Below are 17,668 nucleotides of genomic sequence, written 5' to 3' on the forward strand. Positions count from 1 at the left end.
TGGTTCGGTTCTGGTTCGTTTTTTTTCTGGTTCAGTTCTTGTTTGGTTCTGGTTCAGTTCTGGTAGGGTTCTGGTTGAGTTGGATTCTGGTTCTGTTTGCATGAGTTTGGTTCTGGTTCTGTATGCTTAAATTTAGGTCTGGTTCTAAACCTAACCCTATTCCTAACCCTAACCCTAACCCCAACCCTAACCCTAATCACAACCCTAACCCTAACCCTAATCCTAACCCTAACCCTAACCCCAACCCTAACCCCAACCCTTACCCTAATCACAACCCTAATCACAACCCTAACCCTAATCACAACCCTAACCCTAATCACAACCCTAACCTTAACCCTAATCACAACCCTAACCCTAACCCTAACCCCAAGCCTAACCCTAATCACAAGCCTAACCCTAATCACAACCCAAACCCTAATCACAACCCTAATCACAACCTTAACCCTAATCACAACCCTAATCACAACCCTAACCTCAACCCTAATCACAACCCTAACCATAACCCTAACCCCAACCCTAATCACAACCCTAACCCTAATCACAACCCTAACCCTAACCCCAACCCCAACCCTGACCCCAACCCTAACCCTAATCACAACCCTAACCCTAACCCCAACCCTAACCCCAATCACAACCCTAACCCCAACCATAACCCCAACCCTAATCACAACCCTAATCATAACCCTAATCACAACCCTAACCCTAATCACAACCCTAATCACAACCCTAACCCTAATCACAACCCTAATCACAACCCTAACCCTAATCACAACCCTAATCACAACCTTAACCCTAATCACAACCCTAATCACAACCCTAACCTTAACCCTAATCACAACCCTAACCATAACCCTAACCCCAACCCTAATCACAACCCTAACCCTAATCACAACCCTAACCCTAACCCCAACCCTAACCCCAACCCTAACCCTAATCACAACCCTAACCCTAACCCCAACCCTAACCCCAATCACAACCCTAACCCCAACCATAACCCCAACCCTAATCACAACCCTAATCATAACCCTAATCACAACCCTAACCCTAATCACAACCCTAATCACAACCCTAACCCTAATCACAACCCTAATCACAACCCTAACCCTAATCACAACCCTAACCCTAACCACAACCCTAACCCTAATCACAACCCTAACCCTAATCCCAAACCTAACCCTAATCACAACCCTAACCCTAACCCTAATCACAACCCTAACCCTAATCACAACCCTAATCACAAACCTAATCATAACCCTAACCCCAACCCTAACCCTAATCACAACCCTAACCCTGACCCCAACCCTAACCCTAATCACAACCCTAACCCTAATCACAACCCTAACCCTAACCCTAATCACAACCTTAACCCTAACCCCAACCCTAATCACAAACCTAATCATAACCCTAATCACAACCCTAACCCTAATCACAACCCTAACCCTAACCCTAATCACAACCCTAACCCTAACCCCAACCCTAACCACAACCCTAACCCTAACCCCAACCCTAACCCTAATCACAACCCTAACCCTAACCCTAATCACAACCTTAACCCTAACCCCAGCCCTAATCACAAACCTAATCATAACCCTAATCACAACCCTAACCCAAACCCTAATCACAACCCTAACCCTAACCCTAATCACAACCCTAACCCTAACCCCAACCCTAACCCTAATCACAACCCTAACCCTAACCCTAATCCCAATCACAACCCTAACCCTAACCCCAACCCTAATCACAACCCTAATCACAACCTTAACCCTAATCACAACCTTAACCCTAATCACAACCTTAATCCTAATCACAACCCTAACCCTAACCCCAACCCTAATCACAACCCCAATCACAACCCTAATCACAACCTTAACCCTAATCACAACCTTAACCCTAATCACAACCTTAATCCTAATCACAACCCTAACCTTAACCCTAATCACAACCCTAACCCTAACCCCAACCCTAACCCTAATCACAACCCTAACCCTAATCACAACCCTAACCCTAACCCTAACCCCAACCCTAACCCTAATCACAACCCTAACCCTAATCACAACCCTAACCCTGACCACAACCCTAACCCCAACCCTAATCACAACCCTAACCCTAATCACAACCCTAACCCTGACCACAACCCTAACCCCAACCCTAATCACAACCCTAACCCTAATCACAACCCTAACCCTAACCCTAATCACAACCCTAACCCTGACCACAACCCTAACCCCAACCCTAATCACAACCCTAACCCTAATCACAACCCTAACCCTGACCACAACCCTAACCCCAACCCTAATCACAACCCTAACCCTAATCACAACCCTAACCCTAACCCTAATCACAACCCTAACCCCAACCATAACCCTATCCCTAACTCCAACCCTAACCCTAATCAGAACCCTAATTATAACTCCAACCCTAACCCTAACCCTAATCACAACCCTAACCCTTATCAAAACCCTAACCCTAATCATAACCCTAGGATCAGGGTGATAATGATTTTGTAACAGAATAAATTCACACAATTGGGCAATTATAAGGCTTCTCATAAAAACACAGTACATAAAAGGGTTTTCAACACACAAACCATTAGTTTTTGCAAAGTTAAGGTAAAATACACGGCTACAAAAGATCCTAAATTAAGAGCCGTTCGGAAGTCGAAAGAGCTGGCTCTTCTTTGGGAGTCAAGTCAAAAGAGCCGGCTCTCTGAAAAGAGCCCAACTTCCCATCACTAAAGCACATGCTTACTACCATTTGCACTCTTAGTTGCCCTTGGAACTATTTGTATTGTAAAACGTATCAATGTAAATACTTCAGACCTGTACCATAGTGATAAACAGATAACACTTCAAGTGAATCAAGTAAATACCACTTGTATACTTTAAAACAGAGGGTCATTTCATTCCTTGTGGACTCAACATGACAGCAATTATACTTTTCAAGTAATTGATCTAAAACGCTTTCAGAAAATTAACAGTAACAAGACTCACATATCCCTTCGAGCCACCAAATGGTATCATAACAATGGTGTATATGCTGTTTTGCAATGACACAGCACAATTTTATGATTTACTAGAAATGTATTCAAATTATTTCACGGACCCCCACGCTATGGTTCGCAGACCCCCAGGGGTCCCAGGACCCCACTTTGAGAACAACTGAGCTAGAGTACGGTAATTGAGCCAAATGTACCATAAAACATAAACAATATACCCCCGTTTTCTGTGAATTCATGATTATGAAGTGAAGGAGAAAAGATGTGAAAAAAGTTGTGCAGTGTCGCTGTCTTTTCCAGCACAGCGTGCACTCAACTTTTAATGAATGGGGATGTGTTTTGTTAATAGGGTCAGGTCGCACACAGCCATGTTGGAATCATTTTCCAGGACTATATGTGATTTTCCAGGACATTTTACTTTTTCTCCCATTTTCCAGGTATTTTCCAGTACTGGAAAATGGGTCAACTGTTTTCCAGGTTTTCCAGGTTTTCCAGGACGCGTGGGAACCCTGATGTACCATTGTTTGAAACACTGCAATTATACATCAGCTTCACTGGATTTGACTTGTATTGTATAAGGATCAATGAGGTTTAATTGCTTACCCATAAGCCCCATTACTGATGAGTTTGATGCTCTGGAAATCCTCTTCACTTGGTGGCTTGATGGCTCTGGTTCTACCCTGGAGACAAATTCAAAATTTTGAAATTTCAGTTCAGTTAGAATTCAGTTAAAATGCCCAAATGTCATGTCACTGTTTCTTTATTGATTTTCTTTTTTTTTAGACAGATCTTTCTCAATTTGTTCCTCACCTCAGCTGAGTCATCGGTCTCAGGAGTATTTGGACCCTCGCTGTCATAGCTGTCCAGGCTCACGATCTCTGTTGAGAAACATATCGTTGACAAGCAAACCTTGTGTCGAAATGCAAAGAGACCTTTTTTCCTTTTTACAAGCTGAAACATGAGGCCTCCCACACTGCTGCTAGCAGATACAAAAAATGCTGCTGCTCAGACATCTTCAACAAAATAGCTTTTCAACTTTTAAAACAGCTGAAGGACTGAAGTGTGTCAGATCACACAGAAAAAAAACAGCCTAAGAATTAAAATAGCGTCTTCCTAATCATTCCTCTTGTCTCTTTCAGTGCAGTGCTCTCTCCCTCTCATTTTGTACCGGAGCAGCACTGGCAACCAATGTTCACAGTCTTCCACTCTTGTATGTGACAGCTGCTAGAATAGACTGATTACCCAACTGTTTTGTTATGCGGACAAATAATTGAATTATAATTAAGTTTACAAAGTGTTAACAAAGCTGCTCCACAGATTTAAAACTCATGTAAAATAAAATCTGACATTTGTGTATTCTGCTTCTCTCTGTTTGATGTTGAAAACCACTGATCTCGTCTCTAGGAAGCGCCAAGAAAAGACAGAAGAGTGTGAAAGTGTGGACACGCAAGCAGCTACACTACGTGGGTTTGCATGTGTGTCCGTGCATGACAATGTAGGTGCCAAAGAAAAGTGCAAGATCAAAATATCAAGTGGCATACTGTTGACTGAGAAAGACTAAGCAGGACCACATTTTCATGAATTCAGAAATTAAACTCCAGTGGTGTACAGTGAGGAGTCACTTTGGATCCTTCGACCCATCAGCTAATGAACAAGTATTGATGAATCAGATGGGGAGACGAGAAGCAGATTACATTAGGGTTGTGAGCTAGAAGGACGACTTTGAGCAATGATGGTTAATAAAAGACAGAGATGCTGCCACACCACCAGCCAGCCAATGATCAAACTGTATATCTCCATCCTGAACTTCCTGTAAGACTGATCGATATGTAAGTGTCAAGCACTTCTTTACATTTTGGCACACAACATTTAAGGTAAGCCCAGTTAGCTATTGGCAGTTTGTGTTTATTCATTTAGCTCAGACCGCTTTAACTCTTAGCTACAAACAGGAAATAATTAGCTTGGCCTGACTCAGAAACTGTGAGCGATGGGAAACAGCTAGACTAACTGGGTTTAATGAAAGCATCCCTGTTCGCATCTTTAAAGCTAACCAAGTAACAAAGTACAAATAACAACTTGTGGTTTTACAGAAAGAAACTGACAACCCTTGATCCTAGTTGCTATGAAGTCACAACTGCTAAAACCAACACAGCATGTTGTTTTGGAAGGATCATTTGTCTATTTAATTAAAAAACAATATTCAAGTAAGTGAATTTATGATGGTCATATTTTATAAGGTTTGGGACCCAGTCATGCTAGCTGTTTGCTAGCTGGAAGCTAATTACCTGCTGGTTCCAGTAATGTCCTTCAGAGTGGTATCAATTGCCCAACACGTCTCTCTGAAACAAGGCTGATAACTTATTTCTCAAAATGTTAAAACTATAGTTTGCCTTTTTTTTCTCTTTATGTTAGTTTGAATTCAACACAAGACAAGTGTTAACTCTTGAGCCTATATATGTGGTATGTCAAATTTTCTTTGTTGATAAGGAACTAGACATTGTCAATATATAAAAACTTCTGTCTTACCCTCCAGCGGGTCTCTGGTCAGCCCCAACTGGCTGATGATGTATCTGGGGATGTCTGCCTTCATCAGCTGTCCCTCCTTGGCGTGGTCCTCTGCTGCCTCCAGCAGATGGTAAAACTCCTCAGGGTTGAACTCCTGTCAGTGGAGGAGAACAAAATGAAGCACCAAAACAGCGGCAGATCAAAGTGCAAACTACCACGGCGAAATACCTCAAACATAGCTTGATTAACCATCAGAACAATGAAATATGGTCACTCTGACTGTCAGAGTTCACAAAAAGAGCATCTATGGTATCTGTTTATGTGTTTTGTTCTTGTGTTAAATTTCCTATTAGCCAAAATACTCCTATCAGATTTTTTACCACTTAAATATCATGTTTTGATTTTCTACAGCCCTGGTATATTTGGTATATCTGGGTATTAAACCAGAATAAATAAGAGTTGTGGTTCAACTCAGTATGGCCATTGATGAGCTGTTGTTTTATCGTGACACGCCAAATATAAACTTTGATGTAATTCCATTTGTTCCCAACTTATTATCACAAAACTAGATTTAACTTCAACCTCCTGCAAATTCATGATCAAACATGGCTGTGAGGATGTCAGACAAACACAATCAGTGTTAATACACCTCCAAACTTTAAATTGCTTTCTTGAAACATCTTTTTTTTCACAGCCTTTTGTGGTGTCCTGTGGGATTCGCTTTCATTCCTGTTGGTGGAATAACATTTTGATTAGAAAGCTGAGCCTGGGGCAGCCAGGATCATTTCCTCTCTCCCCTGCTCTCTCATATCAGCTCCCCTCAATCCAGAGCTAAAAAAAAGAGCAAGTACGGGGATGGTGAATTAACCTGCCTCTCTGATAGCCTGCTCTGCTGCAGGATGATATTCCTGGAGCTAACATCATACTGACTGTGTGACATTTTCCCCAAATCAGACTGCACCACTGACTTGAATGCTAAATGAACTCCCCGACCGTGGACAGCATTTTATCTGTGTATGTGTCTTCTCCTTGCTAACCTGAGGGGCCATGAGGATCTTAAGTCCCCACCACATCCTGCCTGACCCCATCGACCTCTTCTGACGGTCCCCTTGGCAACGGAAAGATGAGCCAGGAGGGAGGAAGGAAGGATAGAAGGCGTGACCACGGCAATGACAAACATGTGAGGCCATCAATCAGCGAGCTGATATCGGGGCATAGCTAATCCAGCATAAACAAAGAGGCTTGCTATTACTAAGTAAGCTGGAGTGATTATTTATTGTACGTATCAACATGCCAAGGACACGGCTCTGTCTCATCACTGACTGAGCTGCTGAAAAGTCGAAAAGGCAGAAGAATATTTTCAATTCTAGTATTCCTGCAGGGCTACGTGTGTACTCTTTTCTACAGCTGCAGATTATCAAGCTAAAAAAGCCATGACCTCTACTGAATAAAACTGAACACTCATGCGAGAACATATCTTATGCCGGAGGCAAAACTAAATTTATATTTGCATTCATTTCTAAATGCAAGGTTATGTGGTAACTATGCAACGTAAGGAGAAGAGAGTACTGCTATTCAATATTTGTATTTGTATTTACATGTAACCACATAGAACACTTAATTATATCATTTTTTGTGATCTATTTAGATTCACCTTGCTTCCATCCTTCCACGTCACGTCATAGAGAGGTCAGTGACAAACAGGATGGATGTCTCCAGTGTTTTTAAATGTTTTTAAGTCTTGTCCTTAAATGAAAAATCCTCCCTGATCTCTTGCTCATAATAAAATTTGGTTTGTGGCTTAAAGGGGAAATCAGACAGCTGAGAATTGCATTTTCAAAAAAGTCAGGGACTAACATGAAAAGATTAAGAGATGAATGTCAAAAGTCAAAGCGAGAGAGAAAGCACGACTTAAAGCTCCTAACCTGGGTCAAGCCAAAAGGGGTAGATCATTTATCCTCCATAATACAACTCAATGTTGCCTTTCATTTGACCCTCCCTTACTACTTAACTGAAACCTTTTTTAAACCAAACACCCCTATTAAACAGGCAGGCTTTGCATAGCGCAAGGGTCTAAATCCTGTGCCTCTTGTGCCGAGGCTACTGTCGTCATAGTGGACGCCCAGATTCAGACCTGGGGCCCTTTACAGCTTGTCACTCTCTACTCTCCCAGTTTCCTGCTATATCCACTGTCCTATCTCTAAAATAAAGGTCCAGAAACCTAAAAATAAATTGAAAAAAAAGAATATGACAAATAGTGAGTGACTCAAAGAGGTGTCCTATTATTAACATGAGAGCAGACTGACCAGAGATTGTTTTTTAGTTCAATTGTTGGCATCAGGCAGAACTCATCCTTCAACTTCTGTTGAGCCTTAAATAAGCTCCATCTGTGCTCTTTAAACTGCATCAAAAAAAAGTTTTTCAAGAACACATTTCTCTGAGTGACTCTCTTATGTCAGAGAGTTCCTCTGAAATTAACAAGATGGGTAAAATTGTATGTTTTTCCAGCATCTGTATATGACAACAGTGTGCGTATAACATTCTCAGCTTTGTATTTATTTTTAGTCACCTAGCAAATAGTCCTTTTCTGCAGCCACAGGGTTAGAGGTGTAGTACGCGGGTACATCTGTCAGCTCTGTGTTTATGTAGCAAACCTGCCATGGTTGAAAGCTATTAGTTTCAATATTGTAAAGATCTCCAACAGATACAGTATGTAAGGAGCACCTTCGCTGTGTGTTTAGTGACTTTAATTCAGGCACAGACGGTATTGTATTATGGAGGGTAAACTCCTTGTATGTATGCATCAATAAACCCAATGTATTCAATATCCCTGTGTTCCCTTATAGCAAGGGAAAAAATATAATTTGACACAGGTTAAATGAATTCAAAGTGAGAGATAAAAATCCTTAAAGTCAGTAACCCTTCCAGGAGTGACTGCACAGATTGCAGCACTGACACACTTAGAAAATCTGTGTTTCATCACTTCAGACTAAATGTACAGCAGACAGCCTGCCCCAGTTCTGCTCATTCTTTAATGTCATTTCAGTGAGATGGTGTTGACCCTCCAGCTCCATGTGGGAGGACAGCAGTCTTTTCCCATCAGATGAAATACAACACTCTCTGGATGTATAAATTATTTTTGTCACTTGATACGATAAATGTTCATTTGATCAACCTGCATCTCAGGTAAATAAAACCGACGAGGGTACTCACCAAACACTCGAGAAGCCTGGCTGGACGAGAAATGATGATGAAGAGCTTTTTGACCAACTCGATGACGAAGGTGAGCTCAGAACTCTCTGAGCGCTCATAAGCCTGGTAGAGAGCGAGAGACAGACAGAAAGAGAAACAGATAGGGGTCAGGTAGAGTTGAGCTTCTTTTTAGACTGAGGCAAAAAAACAAAACTTTTCATTCCTCCAAACATTTGTGACTCACGTCATTCAGCAGCTTCTCCAGGTTCTCCTGCAGTTCACAGAAGTAGACGCTGGTAATGAGGCCCTCACGTGATTTGGTGAGGCAGTCCCTCGACAGTTCAGCTACCTGGTGGTGGATGAAGCTGAGGACTCCGTCGGCCAGCGGCAGAACACTCTCAGGAGAGTAGTGATGGATGAACTCGGCTAGCCTCTCCTCCATCTGAGCTGTGGCCTAATTGGATACGACGTGGCGGTCAACAGACGATTTCTACTAAACTGTCAGGCAGGTGCCAAGACGATATCCTGGCTGTCACTGATTTTTTACTTTAAACCTTCAGATTCACATTCATTCTCTGGATTGGGAAATCCCAGCCAGGCAACTTAACTACCTCCTCAGGGTTTGCAAAAACATAGGTTCCTTCACATTTTGTAACTCGACTGCTGTTTACTATCTACAACTTTTTTTTACTGTGTTGAACCATTTTGACTGAGATTCTATTAACATGAACATACTTTTTATATATCTCTATAAAATGACCATGTTGTCCACCTGAGGGCAAAATTTTAAAAAACGCTGACATACAGTAAGATTAGATATTCAGCTAATATGGGGAACTTCTGTGCTGTACACTCAATTCTCTGCAAAAAATTCTATCCAACATAAGTCCAGTTTCTTTCACAAATGTAAATCCTATATTTTTGTGATATATATTATTATACATATGTTTTAAGCTAGGTTTTGGGTCTCAACCAAGTTATGGTGGAAACACCTGGCTTTGGATATCACATGCTCTGCTTTGTGGAAAAAGTAACAGTAGCTAACTGACTGTGCCTTCTGCTGTTTGGTGCTTAGTGAGTAATGAACAGAGGGTTTCAGAGATTTTTCCCTGAAAAGCAACTTTTTACTTTGAACAAAAAATAATAATATTGCAAGAGTCTTGAAATCAGAACAGTTAAGCTGTAGGCCAGATAGCTAAAACAATGAACTACAGCTTTCTCTAGAATACCAAGTCAAGCCGTGCAAGCAATTTATTCGTAGATTCACTTTCACTAGCAGCACCCAATTATTTTTGACATTATCCTTGTACTGAGTGTTATCATTGCAAAATGTCCATTATGAATGTGTTAAATGTCAAACACAACAAATAACTAAGAATGTGTAGTGGTTGAATAAAGCTTCGACAAGAGCATGAGGAAATCTGAATAACGCTGACAACATCAGTTGTAGCTTTAGTCTTTCATATCTGTAACAAATATTTTAAACAGTAGTTGGCATTATTTTATACAAGTACCATAAAGCTTCAATTAAATACCTATAACAGGTATGTTACTGATAATTATGCTCAGTCTAATGACAGAGAGGATAATTATTTATAATTCAGGGAAGAGTGCAATAAAATGTGGAAAACTGTTAAGCTCTGCTTCACAACGTGTCACAGTGAATGATGGTGGTGATATTGCATGTGTGTGTCAGTACCTTCTAGCAGAGTGACAAACAATTCCTGACCTGTGCAGCAGGTCATAGAAACATAGTCTCTCTCTGGCACTGAGTCATGTAAACATGTCTTAGTATAAACTCAGGCAGGCAGGTTATAGAGGTTAAGTTACAGTTTGATTATGTGTCAGCCTGCAGTGAGAGTCTTCATCTGACTGACTTTGTGCTTTTAATCAGTCACCGATAGGTTGGATACGACATTTCAGACAAGGCTGAGATTGTTTTCATAGGGTGGATTGTAAACTGCTTACAGAGATCAGTGGAATAAAATGTTGTTGTCAGCCCTCTGGCTGAAAGCTTTTTAAGTTGGAGGTCGGACTAGAGTGGTGATTCTAATTCAAAGTAACAAGGTCACACAAATACTAAGATAAAATTTAAGTACTATAGATAGCTGCATGAGGAAACCCCTGAGTCGATGGTCAGGGATTAGGATCATGGTTAATGTTTGTAGTGTATGATACAATGCCGCTGAAATGCTTGGGGGAACTTTGTGATGTTGACATCCACGTAGAACAATTCTAGAGCTTTAAGCTCATAAACAGGGATACAAAAAAAGATGGCACCACGGCACTGTCCACTGCTGGTAACATGTATTATCCTCAAACCAGATGTCCTGTTCATGGTGTGACTTCACAATACTTTCTTAATAAATTCAGATTTATTTAGGGTGTTTTCTTTCATTATTAAGTTAATGTAAGATAGAACATTTTGGAAGGAGAGGGTACAACATGCAGCAAAGCTCCCTTAGCAGAGAGTCCTACAACAGTGTTGCAGTTATGTGGTTGCCCTAGACTTGGGAAATGAATTACAAGATCATTTTTTAAAAGAAGACTGTATCCCACCTGCTGGTCTGGAAATAGTGCAGCCTTTCAGATTTTCACCTTGCCAAAATACTAATCACATACCCTCCTTGCATTAGTGTTCTCTGGCCTCAAATGTATATCTGTAACACTTTTCTCACAAAGATGTAGCTACACTGTTTTTGTAATAATTTTTGACACTGAGATAAGACTGTAGATCAAGATTGCAAAAACATGCAATCAAGACACCAGAGACCTTGTGTAAGTCTTACAGAATGAAGAAAATCTCAAGGAATAAAGAGGAAGGCTATTTTTAATGTCCTCCAGGGATCAAACCCCATGTGTTAAATATCCAATTAAACTTGCTCCATTTCCACACAAAGCAGTTGCAGGAAATTCTACATCCTAAATTTAAAGGTGTTTTCTCAGTAAAAGTGTGTTTCCTAAAGTGTCCTACTGTAGTGGACAAACTGAGAATGACTGATAGTCCATAATGTATCTGTTTTTGAATCTTGTCATTATGAATAATGAGCAGCTATGTGATTTGTACTAAAAGTAAAAAAAACATGAAAATGTTTTCAATGTAAATGTCATTCAGTGTGGCTGCATGCATGATATTTGTGAGAATTTTTTTTAGGTGTGTACGGATGCACAGTTTGCTCGTGTGTACTTGTTTGTTTGAGGCTGACCTTGGGGAATCGCTCCTTGTAGACATGGTTCATCATCACTATTTCATTGTCATAGCAGGAAGGCGAGCGCCCCGGGCTGTAGGGAGACAAACACAGAGAGCAGGAATGTAATATAAAGCACACACTGAGAATATCAAAGGAGGCATGACTGAGCGAAGGGAGGCAGCAGGTGAGAGGAAGAAGTAATTGTATTTTTTTTTTTACTTCAATAGAGGAATAACACCACTGCTCTCTGGCTTCTCTGTCTGTGCATCATGTTACCTGACTGATCAGAGATTCAGTAAACTCTGATTAGTTCCTGATTAGTCTCTGGTTAGTAAATCCAGTGTTGCCATGCACATAATGCAAGCATCAGACGCCATTCATGTTTGAATACTCAGAGTGAAAACACATGCATAGATTTGAGGAAGGGCAAACATTGTTGTAACAAGCTACAAAAGAAGTGTATTTTTTTTTTCTATTTTGCAGAAACTCAAACAGTTCAACATTCAAAACTGAAAACATTTTATGAAAAGATGCCTTGATAGCAACACATTAAAGCTTCACAGAAAATTTTGAATATTATCATGAGGCATGTCAGGGTACAAAATAAAGGTGTATTGTACACTACAGCCACAAGACAGGATATTAACTTGGGCAGTGACGGCTGAGGAGCTGAATATGAAAACTGAATACTGATCAGTGGTGACATGTTTGCATGGAGTTGGTGCATGTTGAATGGGGTTGGCTATAATAGGTGTGGTAGGCGAAGCTTATACCGCAGACTTCAGCTAATGGAGAAAGAGCTGCACACTGGAGAGGCTTAAAGCACTACAGGATAGGCTGATACTGATATAATACAGGGGGTAGAGAGCAACTTGGTACATTAACTGAAGTACTAGTCTAAGGCTTTGAGAATCTTTCTTACTTTCTACTTTACTAAAATGAAGGTACAAAAACTCCAACGCTGCCCATAAAGCTGGGCAGTGTAGGTTTGAGAAAGCATTACCTAAACAGCAGTGAAGGGCACACTATTTGGGGACTACTTCCAGCTTCTGATGAATACACATTTGAAACTCTACTGAGCATTAATGTCAGCAAATCCATGTTTGAGTTGACTAAAAATAAACTACAGTGTCTGTGTTAAGGGCAATGTGAATAAATATTTGCATGTATAACGATGTGGCTACTGAGGTGTTGTTATAGTTTAGTCTTTAGAGGTCTATAGCTAAAAAAAAGTTTTAATCAGATCTATTTTCAATACTTTGAAGTATTAACTTCAACTCACAAGTAAGCTGCAATGTTATAGGGACAGTATTAGATCCATTTAATTTTCCCTTATTTTAAGAATCTAAGTAATTCTTCAATTAAAATGTAACAACACAGCATTGGCTTATAAGTTTTAACGTATACAACTGAGGGGGAATCAAAACACTTCAGCAAATCTACAAACACCTAGGAGATTTGAAGCCTTAATACAACTGTTAACACTGTGTAGATATTTGAGAGAAGGAAATGTGCCTTTATTTTCAATTAGCCTCACTTACATACTACACAATCTTTATGATACGGAACAACACTGACACATTTACAGAAGGTGAATTACAGAAGATAAGCTAAAAAAGACTTGTGCTCTAAATAAATTACAGAGAGCCCTCTTTGTCTCTGCAGGGTAGAGTAAATTGCTTCTGCACACTAATTAAAGTCTTCCTACTATTATCTTAAAGGGCAGTTTAAAGTAATTTCATAAATAAAAATAATTAAGTGTTACTGCTGTAGCCAGAAAAGAATATTGATTGTCAAGTAAATGTTTTATTTTTGTGGAGAAATGTCAACAGTTTATGTGCCATTGTCTCTATGGTAAAGTTTTAGCATTGTCAAAGATTTGGGATTCTCCCTGTGACTAGAAGAAAGCAGCATCATTTAACCCCTTCCATGGCTTCTTAGGGATTTAGTAAATTCAAAAAAGTTCAAATGTATTTGGGGGGGTCTGCGTTTGCTAAAAATGTCTTTGCCAAAACTTGCTGTGCTCATACCTGAGGCTTCGAGAGCGAGGGCGAATGTATGGCGAACGTCGGCCCCCATCATCGTCCGTGATGCTCTCGGTGCTGCCAAAGTGCTTGGACAAGAAGTGCAACTCGTCCATGGTGGGCTGGAAGGGCAGCTGGTGCAGTCGCTCCTGGGATGAGCTGGATGACTGAAGACAGACATGAGAAAAAAAAAAGACAAGGTTAAAATGTGAACTGATCCTTGTTAGATCTATCTCATGTTGTAGCTGTAACTTTAAAATAAATCTATAGTGATGAAAAAAAATGGCATTAAAGGATTGAACTAATGTGGTGACAATAAGTAAAGAGAAGAGAACAGAAGAGAGAAGAGCACAAGGTGTACTATGAAGTGAGTGGGTGGAAAGAGCTGAAACAAAAAGCGACCAACTTAAAAGAACATGGAGGGAAAAAAAGAAGTGGAAAGCAAGAAAAATATCCAGGAGGAGTTGGTGTAGGAGGGCAACACAGAATAATGTGGACTAAAAACCAGAGCAAAAATGACCGCAGGGAACCAAAAAGTGACTCAACGTAAAAGTTGACTACTGCTTTAAGTGTCTGCCGCCTCAGGGGGGTTAATGGCAGTGCTATTCCACCTTGAACAAAAGACTTTTCTTCAGCACAGGAGGCAGAAACCGGCCTGGATCAATGGGAGGCTTAATGAACACATCTCCCAATGGGACACCAAGGTTGGCTTTGGCCACACAACAGTTTCTGCTGTTATAAAAATAACTACATTCAGGAATTAGCCACTTGAAAGCTGCAAAAAAACAGTGAAATGGTAATGCTGAGAGTGTAGCGCAAGTCCACTCAACAGGATCTATTAAAATGTTCCCGGGAGACACAAAGGGCTCTGGGACGGAGAAAAATCTGTTAAATATCACAGATTAATGTTACAGATGAAAGCTGTTTGATATGTGCGTCTATTCTTTCATGCAGTCCAAGGGGTGGATTCACATTATTGCATCTTGTTGAAATGCTAATATATGTGCATCTTTGCTAACTAAGTCGTAGCCTTTCTTACACTCAGGTGTGCATGAACTACACACTTTGAAAGTAAAAGATTTTGGAGTCAGCTGAAAATGTAAAAAAAATATATATATATTTAGCTATGACCTACTGTTTGTTAAAAGAACACCTTTTTGAAATGGTGGAGGTTGAGATAATTAGATCAAAAATAGATGTAATAACTTAAACAAAACTGAATTCAGGGGAGATTTGCCACTTTTAACTGTTAACTGAAAAATTAATTGCACAAATGTGTTTCATGTGTACCACTTTGAACAGAAATCTCCTCACACTCACACACACACACACACACACACACACACACACACACACACACACACACACACACACACTCCTTCATCTGCTCTGTTCAGTATGCAATGGTCCTGCTGTAACTAATCAAGCGAGTAATGGCCCATGTAAGAACCAGCCAAGCACTGAAACCTGAAATGGGGCGGAGGGGTGGATGAGGAGCGATGGAGGTAGAAGGGAGTATGGAAAGAGTCAGAAACCATCTTCAACCTCATCTACCAGTGAAAAAGGATCAATGAGTTGCCAGCTGTGTATGTTGCTCTATATGCACTGCTATGAGGAGATGCAGTCAATGAAAGAAATGACGTGTGAAAGAGCAGCAGAGATGCAGAGGATGTGATTGTGTTCATGAGATGAACAGGGAGTGGATTATGAGTCAACACCTTAGCTCCACCTGTGTGTCATTCACTTTAAGGTTCATTCCTCAAATGCACTATTTACTAAATGGGCCTTGGCCGATTGAGATCTAATGCATTGAATGTCTTTTGCTTAGATAACAGCTGGATGTTGTTGTCTCTCTGGTTGCTTCAAAACACGTTTCACTCCACCCACACTTGCTTTTATTTCTCTCTGTTGCCCCTTTTATTAAAAATCTGCTTCGTTGGGAATAAGGTGATGAATGAAGAAACAGCTAATGTAAGAGATTTACAGATTGGTTTTACCATGTTTCAATTATCCATGTTCCTCTTTCATCAGAAAGGCCAAGTCATCAGCTGCAGATAAATCAGGTCGATCATATCTTGGTAACTGATTAGTTATTTTTAGCTCTGGTTTACATGCAGTGCATGTTCTTGAAATCAAGCAGTGAAATCCTTTTGAATAATCGTCTGAGACTCGCAGCAGCCAAGTCAGAGAACACATGGGGCTTGTGTGTGCGTTTGTGTATGCATGCTGTTAAGCAGCAAGTGTGCAGAGTAATCATTTCAAAGTAGAACGGGGAAAAAAGGGGAACACGCAACTTTAGAGTGAATTTACAAGTAAAACAGCACACAGATTTTATGCATGAAGATATATGCAAATTAATTTTTTTGTGAGATGCATATTCATGCTGAGGATATGAAACCCACCTCATCAATTAACCAATATAAGAGAAATCTAAAAAACAGTTCTGTGTATTGATTTCAAGCTGAACTAAAAAGCTTATTCCAGACTTTAGTATCAGTGGTTTTTCCTCTTGTTTTCCAGGTGAAAAAAGTAGCAGTGCTTGAGTCATACAGGCTCTCACTTGTCATGCAGTGGGGAAGGAAAACATGAGAGGATTTCTCTGTCAAAGCAGCACAACCATCAAAAGCTTCATATTCTTCTTTAGGGGAACTTAACAAGAGACTGCTGGTACACTGTGCTGTCCTATTTGACAGCCACAAGTCTTGTGTTTCAAGGACACACAAAGTTAGCACTATTTGACAGAGAAGAACACCATTTGGAAGAGATGACAAAAAGTTACTAGGCTGTAGTTTCATATTTTTTCAGATGCTTCAATTAGAGTTTTCCACTACAGCTGCATATCCCTCTAACACTAGTGCCAACAAAAACCCATTTTGGTATCATTAATATTTCTGAACAAATGTTGCTTCAGCCGGTATTGATGTCACATAAGGACTTTTGTTGGTGTATGGCCTGTCTCAGTATACCAAATTAATCCTAACCTTGGAAATAAGCCAAGCACCAAGACACAAGCTTAGCTAATATTAGCTGCACTTTTGCTCGCCACTCCTCGTAAGTCTAAGTCTTAATATCTTTATCCTTATTTATATCTTATAGTTATAATTAGCTTAACATTAATTTAAAACAAAGGCATTCCAGCCTTACATATAAAAAGCCTTTACATTGTGCTAGCAATGAAGTTTAACACTATGCCAGCACCATACTGTTGCCAGTTGCATCCATTGTATATATTACTGCTGTGTAGGATAGCTCAACTGTTTGAGAAGAGAACAAACAAGTATATTTTTATTAATGTATTTATTTATGGAGGGAGAGGTACTAAATGATGGTATCGGATCAGTGTATTGACTGGTGTGTTAGCAAATATCTGTACCGTATTTTAAACTGTATTTTAGACTCTTCTAAAACCTCTATGGGTTTTGGATTGGATTGGGTAGCAGCTGGGGACTTGACAGCACCACATAAACACTGTTTAATTCAGTATTTTAGCCACTAGTTTCATTCATGCAGTCATAATGCAATGCCAGCTACATATATACACAGAGTAATTATCCTCAGACCAGCTGATGTAAAATTTGTTTAAGAAAGATTACATCTTTAGTGAACTGGAGTCAAAATGGAACTCACTGGATGATGCTACCCTAATTATCACCTTTGCTTGTCCTCTAGAAATAAGAGGAGATGAAGTGACTAGGTGTCAAAATGTTGAGAAATACATCTTTATATACACCATAGTACAGCAAATTTTGTTGCAGTGCTAT

General features: G+C 40.1%; 1 protein-coding gene across 2 annotated transcripts in view; it reads right to left on the bottom strand.

Moving 5' to 3' along the window:
- The window catches only part of mast1a (microtubule associated serine/threonine kinase 1a), an 80,961-nt gene that overhangs the window by 18,767 nt on the left and 44,526 nt on the right, over nt 1-17,668 (bottom strand). For both annotated transcript variants that reach the window (XM_034688993.1, XM_034688994.1), the window contains exons 6-12: nt 13,914-14,074; nt 11,899-11,974; nt 8,937-9,146; nt 8,714-8,815; nt 5,522-5,654; nt 3,806-3,873; nt 3,599-3,675 (exon numbers count right to left, since the gene is read on the bottom strand). In XM_034688993.1, coding sequence (XP_034544884.1) covers nt 3,599-3,675; nt 3,806-3,873; nt 5,522-5,654; nt 8,714-8,815; nt 8,937-9,146; nt 11,899-11,974; nt 13,914-14,074 — 827 coding nt within the window. The remainder of the gene's footprint in view (nt 1-3,598; nt 3,676-3,805; nt 3,874-5,521; nt 5,655-8,713; nt 8,816-8,936; nt 9,147-11,898; nt 11,975-13,913; nt 14,075-17,668) is intronic.

The sequence above is a fragment of the Notolabrus celidotus genome, chromosome 7 (assembly GCF_009762535.1).
Source record: "Notolabrus celidotus isolate fNotCel1 chromosome 7, fNotCel1.pri, whole genome shotgun sequence".
NCBI lineage: Eukaryota > Metazoa > Chordata > Actinopteri > Labriformes > Labridae > Notolabrus > Notolabrus celidotus.